This window comes from Wasmannia auropunctata, unplaced genomic scaffold (genome assembly GCF_000956235.1).
Source record: "Wasmannia auropunctata unplaced genomic scaffold, wasmannia.A_1.0 LD289116.1, whole genome shotgun sequence".
In the NCBI taxonomy this organism is placed as follows: domain Eukaryota; kingdom Metazoa; phylum Arthropoda; class Insecta; order Hymenoptera; family Formicidae; genus Wasmannia; species Wasmannia auropunctata.
In genome coordinates, this window is record NW_012073774.1 from 10,173 (window position 1) to 19,754 (window position 9,582).

Below are 9,582 nucleotides of genomic sequence, written 5' to 3' on the forward strand. Positions count from 1 at the left end.
CTTAAACACACTGAAGACCTGTTTTTTATTTACATCTCATTACAAAGGATCATGATCTCATGTGATATTTTGAACTAGAAAATATGTAATTAATAATATGTGTATACACAAATAGTTTGAATGCATTTCAAATATTTTCCATATTAATCTACACGGATGCATTACATACATCAAAAATACTTATTTATTCGAAAAGAATAATTGATCGCACGGGAGATATAAATAAAGCAAATAAAATAGGCGATCGATTCGAATTCAAACTATTCGCACACTTCTAGTGTCTTGATGTCCAGGTTTGAATCCTGAAGTGATATTTCATAATAAACTCTTTATAGTGATTTAAAGATACCTGTTAATATGGATATTATTAGATTGCTAGTCAATTTAATTTGTGATATTACATATAGTATTAGTATAGTACTCAGTTTAGATTTGTGTTTCAAGACCGACAAATAATCGATATGCAGTTTGCTTGAACTGAAAATTGTAAAAATTTACACAAAAATTATTATTAGACACCAAGATCTGCTTTAAATATAGGTCTTATGTAAGAACTGTGGTTTTGATTGATATAGGCTCTCTTCAATCATTTGTGTCACCTCGTCGGTCCTTTTTTTTTTACTTACTATTGTCTCGACATTAAATTTCGTTATGTGTTGCAGATGCAAGTAAGGACGGTGTACGACAGAGATTATCGAGTTCCAATATCCAGGACGAGGATCTGGATGCTATCTTGAAGTACAATCGTAATATCCAGGAGAAGATCGCCGAGAATATGCTCTCCATGACCAGCACTATGAAGGAGCACGCATTAGCGGCAAGCGCTATCATAAGAAAAGATATCGGCATGCTGGAAACGTCCGACAAATTGACCGATGTAAATGCTGTTAAATTAAAGAAGGAATCCCTGAAGCTGGAAGAACACACTAACTCAAAATGGAGGTGCTGGGTATGGCTTATGATAGCCTTTGTCCTGGTTGTATTTTTCAGTGAGTATTTTATTGTATTATACAAATATTTTCTATGGCTATTTTTTTGAAATTTTTTTGCTTCTTGCTCGATACGAATTTCTAATTTGCATCATGTCACATTATTGCCAACAGGCTACAAAGGTATCTGAAGCTGCTGAATTGTCACTTAAGTTACATCTCATATTCTTATGTATTTCAGATATGGTGTTATTTATGAAGGTGGCAAGAAAGAAGATTTAGATAATTTCTATATTGGAACGTATCGATAATTTCTGTATCAACCGCGATTGGAATGTGTAGCTGCGCGTTACTGTGCGTACCGTGTGAGTCACTGGGTTGATATGATGATAGAATTGCACAGCCATGAGTGTGCTTGTAAAAACACCTGTGCCACCTAAAACCACTTGGAAACCTGGTAAATATACCACAAAATAGCGATATAATCGATTTGTAACCTTATCCAGCGTCGCAATATGTAATTTATGATCTTGTTATGCACAATTTGATAACGATGGTCAAGTAATTTACTGTATAACTCCTGAGGCATTCCTTATTTTCATTGGATGATTGTGTATGAGAGAAACTTTTAATCATATATATATATGTACATATGAATCTCTGTATGTATATAATGACCATGTATTATATAAATCACATATTTATGACATAGTAATTATATTATTTATGTTAATTTTGTTACAAACTCAATAAAACTATTATATATAAATTTAAGGTTATATTGCGTATCCAATATCTCGATCTATTTGAAAAAAAATTTATCGAGTATGAATCATGTTTGAAATAAAAGAATCAACAGCCTAAAAAAATTATGGTTTTACCGTGATTATTAGAAGAACATTATTTGGTGTAGCTGTGCTAATATATATATAAATATATAATTATTGCACAGTCTAGGTTAGAATAATCCTGTCAAAAATGAATATACAATATATTTTTATTTTTGCAATTAAACACGAAGAGATTTTTATTTTTTTAAATAAGATATTTTATGTAAATGTGTTAACATTATATGTTATCTTTAAGGTAAGGTAAAAGTGGTCAGGACATTATGCAAGTATACTGCGCAACGTGTAAGTTACATGTGTAATCTCTATTAACAAAATACGTTTCTTATATTTTTTACATTATTTAGATACACAAGAGATGGATAAAATAATGTCTGAGAAATACTTGATTTATTAATAAAAAGTTGATTTACCATATTTGCCTATTACAGATTCTATCTTTATTAAAATAACCGTATAATGCTTAAATAGTCCACCAAATGTACTATTTTTTTAGTAGAACATCTTTCAATCGCTTATATATGTTAAAATTTGTAAAAAATTTGCTTCTCTTTCTTTTCAATATTACCCTTTGTTCTCCAAAACTTCAATATTTATCCCGTGCCAGCACAATCGCCCAACTTAAATGTTGATTCATTGTGAGCAACTTTGAAAAGCAGATTGAGAAATAGATTTTCTCTTTCAATAATAACAAATATCTCTTAAGCAATTGGAAGATATTCTGCTAGAAGAATGATATAACATATTGATCATCAATTTGAATATTATATGACTTTATTCCAACAAAGATAGAATCTATTAAATACAAATAGTAGGTAAATCTTTTATTAATAAAAATAGTATATTTTCCCACATTTTGTCTATCTTTTTTCCCTCTTTTTACATATACATATGTATAATAGATTGTGTGTATGTGTGTGTGTGCGTATGTGTGTGTGTATGTTTGTGGGAGGAGGGTGTATGTGTAATATATAATTATATTTCTTCATATATTTTTTTTACTTATGAAAGTATATGACATATTACTTTTTAAGTTAAAAATAATTTTTTTTTTACAGGAGGATGAGTTATCATTCGACGAAGGTGATTTAATTTACGTTTATGACAGAGATACGGATCCAAATTGGTGGAGAGCCAAGTGTGGAGATCAGAAGGGACTTATACCTGCCGTTTATGGTGAGGAGGAATGTGTAATATTTATTTACTTTTTCAATGTAAAATGTTCATGATCTCTCACTCATCAGTGCTTGTAATTAATTTTTTTCTATTATGTTCGTAATCTATTGTTCTCAGTCGAAGAGCAAACAGAAGAGATCGAGTTGCCGCTGCACGATGCTGCAAGACGTGGCAATGTTTCCTTCCTGAGTGAATACTTGAAGGAGGGCATATCGGGAACAGGTTTAGATGCAGCTGGAAACACACCGTTATATTGGGCGGCACGTACTGGCCATGTAGAATGTGTGAGAGAGCTTCTCAATTTGCTGAATCCTGTGGTAAACGCTCAAGTAAGAAGATGGATCTGTATTGGAGAATTGGATATATTCCTATTTAATATTAAACATAGCTGCACAACATTTTAAACTCGTTGTAATATCATAACGTTTAATCTTTCGTGAAGTAGACAAAACTCAGAAATGGTCATGTTTAATATTAAATACAAGATATAAGTATGAACACTTGCTTCTGTCGCCGTTATATCTTGATTTGACACTTGTGTTTGTTTTGCACAAAACTATTTCTTAATCTTTTCCTTCTCCTTCAAACGTAGAATAAAATGGGTGACACGCCACTGCACGTAGCAGCGAGTCACGGACATTTGGAGATAATAAATTTATTACTGGAGCACGATGCCGATGCGACATTAAAAAATAATGACGGTGTCACCGCGGAGGAATTAGCCTCCGATGCATCTATCAAGAACGCGATACAACTGCATCAACGCAAATATGATAGTACATATGGATACGGCGATGAAGATTATAATGATGATGATAGCGATTGAGAATTTTATAATTTCTGCAATGAGAATGAAATAGAAACTCCATACATTGTAAACAAAATAAGCAATTTACGTATATTACATAAAATATAATTTTACGTATTAATAATTAAGAATATAATTCTATGTATTAAACCTTTTGCGATCCAAGTTATTTTTCACAAAAGAGTAAAAATCAATTTTATCTAATCAGCGGGTATAACACGAATCAAAGAATGTATTTATTACTTGAAGTTTCGGAAATTCCAAAAATCTAGTTTACTGAGTATAATCGCATACAGATTTGAATGCTTGAAAATTATGCGAAAATTATTACAATCTTGCATTATCTTGAGTCCAAGGATCACAAAAGGTTAAATGATAATATTTGAAAGATCTCAAACGATGCTCGCCTGTTTACATTTAAGACTCTTGTTTCTTGCAAAACGCAAGCAGTAACGTATGAAAAAAATCAATTTATTTCGATAATGTAAAAAGAAATTCACACAACTTCATAAGTCACAAGTCAATATATCTGCAGCAAAAGAAACAGGAATCTTAAGAATTGTTCTTTCATATTTGTGATATATTATAGAGAGTTCGTAATATCTATTATTATAATATGAGATAATAGATTAAGAGCCTTGATAAAAAAAAGACCAATTATATTATTATAAAACATGTACAACATGTATAATCCGTGGAAATGCATTGTGAATTGTGAATTGAAGATTAGACTTCAATTAATCAGATAATTTTAATTTTAATCCGTTTTATTTTGATTGATCGAATTCTAATCTCTAATTCGCAAGCCTTAATTTCCAATACGCAGTGTGACACGGGCTCATAACATACTAGGTCTTTATCGTACTGCCATTAGCATTCATTCAAATTGAATATTCAAGTGATTCGTAAAAAGTATTGTAATAAAATTATGAAAATTATATAGCATGGGGAGGGTGCACACATCTAAAACAAAATATCGGAATATGACGAAAATGAAATCCAACAGGCAAAAATGTTTCAAACAAAAGTTGTATAGTTTGAAGAGGGACAAATAACTTTCCAAAAAAATCGATTTTTCAATATCTCATAAAAGCCATTGCTATTTGTTTTAAGTAGAACGATTTTTATCATTTTTTTTATATGATTGTTTTTGTTATTCTGTACATAAAAATATTAAAGTTATCGAAAAATCAGTACGAGATATTTTATACCTAACATACTTTAACATAAAATATAAAATTAAATATATAATTTTGTAAACTATTCATTTTTTAATAACTGTACGTTAATATTTTTATGTACAAAATTATAAGATGAATTAATTGGTATAAAGAAAAGAAGAAAACACATATTTGTCCCTCTTCAAACCGTACAACTTTTGTTTGAAACTTTTCCTGCAGGGTTTAGATTCTGTGTTTTGTTTCTCCACCCTGGTGCTCCATCCTGTATATTAGCAATTATTATATTGATTATATGAATTGCATGATATAAAAAAGTAAATTTGAGGAAATATTATAGATTGAAGTATACAAGATCATCTATGTCAAAAGGATAACATAGGCCGAAATGTCCTTTTATATAAATTAGTTAAAGCTCATTTTTCAAATTTTCGCATATACATTTTATCTCTAATTAATAAAAAATAATGGTGTTATTTAGCTTGTTATGTATTCTTGACTGAACATTATTGAGTTTCAATAAAACAATCTTTACAAAAAAGATATATAATATTGTGTCCTGTTTTAGTAGTTCCGTTTTACCGCAATGTATTCACTACGTGACTTTTTTTTACCTTTTTTCAAATCTTTTTACTAAACCATCTGTTGAAATCTAATCTCAATAGCAATCGAGCCAAGTGTTCGCCACTAGGTTGTGCACGTACTCTATTCAATGTCTTTGTTAACCAATCCATTACGCTGTCAAGTGTCTCGCATAACGTTTTGAGCTCCTCTTTCTCCGTTAAAAGCAAATTACCGACTTCCCACATGGACGCTTGTAAGATGAAATCATCGCACAGCCGTAGCAAAAGCTGTATCAGCTTATTCACCTGTTAAAAAAAATATTAATGAATACTAGAAACGAGACAGAATCTTGGAGTTAAAAAGCCATTCTTAAATGTCGACATTCTACATAATTTTAAACTTTATAACTGATTTCAACGAAATTTACGGGATTCTTTTTTCCTGTTCCACTGCCTAGCAAAAAGGTTTGCGACATAACATTAGCCAGGAACACCGAATGCGCCTTTTGTATATCCTCGAAATTTCGTGTACTCTTCATACTCGTTTCCATCACAGTGTATTGACTTTCCATTACATCCACTTGCAGATAATATTGCAAGTTGTCGATGATAAAGATTAAATTATTTCGCAATTGGATCACGCCGATGTCGCTGCGAATCACATACATTTTGCCATAGTAATTATTGACGAAAATGTTAATTATCTTAAAACTTAATTCAATTTATATAAATTTAAAATAAATTTAAGTAAATAATTTTAATTAAATCTTAAATTAATTATATCTATAAATATATAACTTACATGTCCTTGTGATGCATGTGTTCGCTCCAGAGATTCCACAAGTCTATCTGGGTCTTTTTAACTCTCAAAAAAAAGCGAAACAAAGTGTTGTAATCGTTCAACGTAATTGGATTAAACAACAGATGCAGTGGCCAAACAACTTTGTACTTCAACGTGATCATGCCCCATCCACGTTTTTCTAAAATTAAAAAAAAGTTCGTTTGATATCTTGTGTCTGAATATTTAAAAAAAAATCTTGTGACGCAAATATGCACCATTAGGATCCTGCTTCTCGTTATCGGGAAGATCAATGACGTCCGCGTCAGCGTCCTCATTTTCAGAAGGTAGCGCGGGCACTACGAAATTGAAGCTGTCGATAGCGCTTTCGTCGTTTAGATGCATCTTCCTCAGCGCCATTTGAAACGCGAGATTGATATCTCTGGATGTATGATTCGTGGGTGCTTTATTCAGAATATGCGCTGTGAGCTTGATGAACTCTAAAAAGAGATCGCCGCGTCCCATCAGGAAGAACTCCTTTACCAGCCTGAGCTGTTGCATTAGCTGCGCCTCTTCGACGGCAACGTGCCATAGAAGCTCGGTCACGCATTGTTTCAATTCATTAATTGTGCGGTCGAATTCGACAATGTTGAAAACAGATTTCGCCTGGAGATTCTGAAGTTTCCTGAAATACTCGTACTCTTTGTCGCCCCACACGAAATTTTTTGTCTTGGACATCATGCTGAAATCTAAAGCAGACATTTGACTTTTCATAATAATTATTCTTTATCGAGCAGGATGGCAGTGCCTGCTGCTAAATTTGCTGATGTAACAATTATAACAAGGTAGTTTCCTTTTTTAGATCATTAAAAATCGCAATTTTTTACCTTTTTTCTGTCTGGGATCATTTCCAAACATAATAACGGTCTGACCGATGGTCAAGATTTTATTAGCTAGCGACGGCCTGATATAAGATGGAAGCATGTCCATCTGAACATTGTAATCCCACATATCGATATCAATCTTTTTGCCATTTATTGATTCGCGCGCATCAATGTCGTTCTTCCCATCCTCGTGTGTCAAAGTTTTCTCGCAATCCGATGTTTTTTGTATGAAAAATTCTCTGTGAGGGTCCTCCAGATGCCCATACAGGAGCCAGCTCGTTAAATGCTTGTAGAAAATAATATGAACAGAATGGGCCATCCTAAAAGCGAATAGATGAGCATCGTAACGAAAGTAATGTCGAGTTTCGCCATAAATCTCTTACAATTCCAAAGTAGAGTTAATCTCGGGTACGCCAGTATGCATACGTTGGTATAAACATTGCAATAATTTACAACCGTGGAGTTTTTGTGTACAAATCTAAAATTAAAAAATTTGGTAATATTTTTTGATAGAATCACATGAAATATAATATTTTATAATAGTAATAAAGCGTCTATAAATATCGGCCTAAGCGAATAACAATAGTTATTTGATTTAGTACCATCATAGGAACACTTGTTATTTAAATTTTCATTATTCTGCATATGATTAATACACTTGGGCCAGTATTCATAATCGGTACTTATTTCAAGGTCTTAATATAGAGTCATATGTAATTTTATTGCGCAGACAGGATAATATAATTTTATGATCAAAAGAGAAAATTTACATTAAAGTCTAGGTATAACGTGCCATATAACTCCCTAGAGTTAGAAGCATCCTAACAAAAAATTCTGCACATGTAAATTAGCTAACGTGACAGAGAAATTGCAACAGAAAAAACTGTATATTGATCTGCATTGAAAAAGCAACTGAACCATACCAAAACCAGCTGAAATATCTTTCTTAGAAAGATGTGATTAATTACCTCAGAGATGATAGAATGTAATACCGAAAACAGACATGTGTACTTTTCAACACTGCAGAGAATTAACGACAATGGAGTATGACTGTCATTTAAGACTGTGTTCTCCAATTCGATTATTTCTTCATGAAATGGCTTCAGTGCTCGATCCATTCCATCGCAAAGAGCGCGTATGTAAAGACCAGGTGCTACATATTCTGTAGAATACAAAATGGTTAAATTAAACGTGAGATCATGTCAATTGTATAAAATACATTTCGTCAAATATATTTCCTCTCAACCTACCTCCTGTATCCTCGCTGCCTGTATGTATAAAGTTTCGTATGACGTTGCCTTCCTTCACAATATCTAATATTTTATTGAGTAACGCCTGTTCTCCAGGATGTAGATACTTATCGAGATCTATAGACTAGAACAGAAATTGACGAGAAGCACATAAAAATAATATTAAATTTAAATCGTTTAATACTTCTTGTTATATAAGAAATATATTGTATATACTCACATCTGTCTCTATTATTTGCGATACGCTTGTCGAACATCCCCAAAGTGACAGTAAGATTTCGTGCAACATTTTAAATATCAGGTATCTAGTAAATAATGTAAATTATCAATTCTATATCCATTTAACATAAATATGCCATTTAATACTAATAAATAATATCACTATATATCTTTTTATATGCTGTTTAATATAATGGTATATAAAAAGAATATTTGCTCTCACTCATATACGAGAATATTTAACAATTACATAAATAAGATAATATACTAATTGTATCATCAATATAAATATCATATAAATATATATTATAAAAAAGCGTACTTTAATTGCCGTTACTCATTCTATCCTTGTTTCTATTTTTATTTCATCATTATAATTTAAGATCATGTATCGAGTACCTAAAGTCTAAAGCTCTAAAGCTACGATTTGTTTGTCAATATACCCGTTAAAAAACCATGACACTTACGCCGCAATGGAGCAATTTGTAAACTGATATCAATCCTGTTGGTAAGACAGAATGTCCAAAATACCGATAAGATGTAAGACCGACGTAAATTATAAAATTATAAAAAAAATTTAGTTTTATATGATATGACAATGACATTGTGTCATAAATATAAATTCTTATTTAAAATATATATAATAATAAATATAATACTGCATTAATATATGTTATATACATATTTTATAATGCATGATTAGCACGGATCACATCTACGTTTTCATCATGGTGGTAAAAAATAATGAATAAACTCTTTGGAAATAACAGAATCGAGAGAGTTTAAGGGGATCCTAAACCCGAGATCAAACTCCAAAAATTCGCTGTTTTACCGACGATTTGTGAGTATGTATGCGTGCGATATTGATGTAGTAGTGTGTAGTGATGTGTTCATATTTACTACCATATCGATATCTCACGCACACATCGTAACAAATTTTCAAGAACAT

At 31.6% G+C, this 9,582-nt stretch overlaps 3 protein-coding genes across 4 annotated transcripts; 2 read left to right on the top strand and 1 right to left on the bottom strand.

Moving 5' to 3' along the window:
• The first annotated feature begins 648 nt into the window (after window positions 1–648).
• Window positions 649–1,414, top strand: LOC105461412 (vesicle transport protein USE1-like). Its single transcript, XM_011707905.1, has 2 exons — window positions 649–989; window positions 1,171–1,414. Exons 1-2 carry the CDS (start codon window positions 776–778, stop codon window positions 1,209–1,211), a joined length of 255 nt encoding a protein of 84 aa, XP_011706207.1. The 5' UTR covers window positions 649–775; the 3' UTR covers window positions 1,212–1,414.
• LOC105461411 (osteoclast-stimulating factor 1-like) lies at window positions 1,306–4,283 on the top strand. Its single transcript, XM_011707904.1, has 5 exons — window positions 1,306–1,386; window positions 2,016–2,062; window positions 2,836–2,953; window positions 3,071–3,282; window positions 3,546–4,283. Exons 1-5 carry the CDS (start codon window positions 1,335–1,337, stop codon window positions 3,777–3,779), a joined length of 663 nt encoding a protein of 220 aa, XP_011706206.1. The 5' UTR covers window positions 1,306–1,334; the 3' UTR covers window positions 3,780–4,283.
• Window positions 4,284–5,107: 824 nt separating this feature from the next.
• LOC105461414 (gamma-tubulin complex component 4) lies at window positions 5,108–9,118 on the bottom strand. 2 transcript variants are annotated; one of them, XM_011707907.1, is made up of 10 exons: window positions 9,033–9,118; window positions 8,635–8,719; window positions 8,415–8,538; window positions 8,133–8,326; window positions 7,548–7,642; window positions 7,168–7,484; window positions 6,559–7,029; window positions 6,305–6,482; window positions 5,931–6,153; window positions 5,108–5,808 (listed from the first exon to the last, which is right to left on the bottom strand). In XM_011707907.1, the coding sequence occupies exons 2-10, from the start codon at window positions 8,701–8,703 to the stop codon at window positions 5,560–5,562; spliced, it is 1,920 nt and encodes a 639-aa protein (XP_011706209.1). In that variant the 5' UTR covers window positions 8,704–8,719; window positions 9,033–9,118; the 3' UTR covers window positions 5,108–5,559. The 2 variants fall into 2 exon arrangements, with proteins under 2 accessions (XP_011706209.1, XP_011706208.1); XM_011707906.1 differs by having other exon boundaries at window positions 8,956–9,096.
• Between the last annotated feature and the right edge of the window lie 464 nt (window positions 9,119–9,582).

Coding starts and splice junctions, on each gene's coding strand:
- LOC105461411 (XM_011707904.1), top strand. CDS start 1,335: ATGAGTGTGCTTGTAAAAACACCTGTGCCACCTAAAACCACTTGGAAA. Junction 1,387..2,015: donor TAAAACCACTTGGAAACCTG/GTAAATATACCA, acceptor GTTATCTTTAAG/GTAAGGTAAAAGTGGTCAGG. Junction 2,954..3,070: donor ACTTATACCTGCCGTTTATG/GTGAGGAGGAAT, acceptor TATTGTTCTCAG/TCGAAGAGCAAACAGAAGAG.
- LOC105461414 (XM_011707907.1), bottom strand. CDS start 8,703: ATGTTGCACGAAATCTTACTGTCACTTTGGGGATGTTCGACAAGCGTA. Junction 8,327..8,414: donor AGGCAGCGAGGATACAGGAG/GTAGGTTGAGAG, acceptor TGTATTCTACAG/AATATGTAGCACCTGGTCTT. Junction 7,643..8,132: donor TACATTCTATCATCTCTGAG/GTAATTAATCAC, acceptor TTTTAATTTTAG/ATTTGTACACAAAAACTCCA.
- LOC105461412 (XM_011707905.1), top strand. CDS start 776: ATGCTCTCCATGACCAGCACTATGAAGGAGCACGCATTAGCGGCAAGC. Junction 990..1,170: donor TGTCCTGGTTGTATTTTTCA/GTGAGTATTTTA, acceptor TATGTATTTCAG/ATATGGTGTTATTTATGAAG.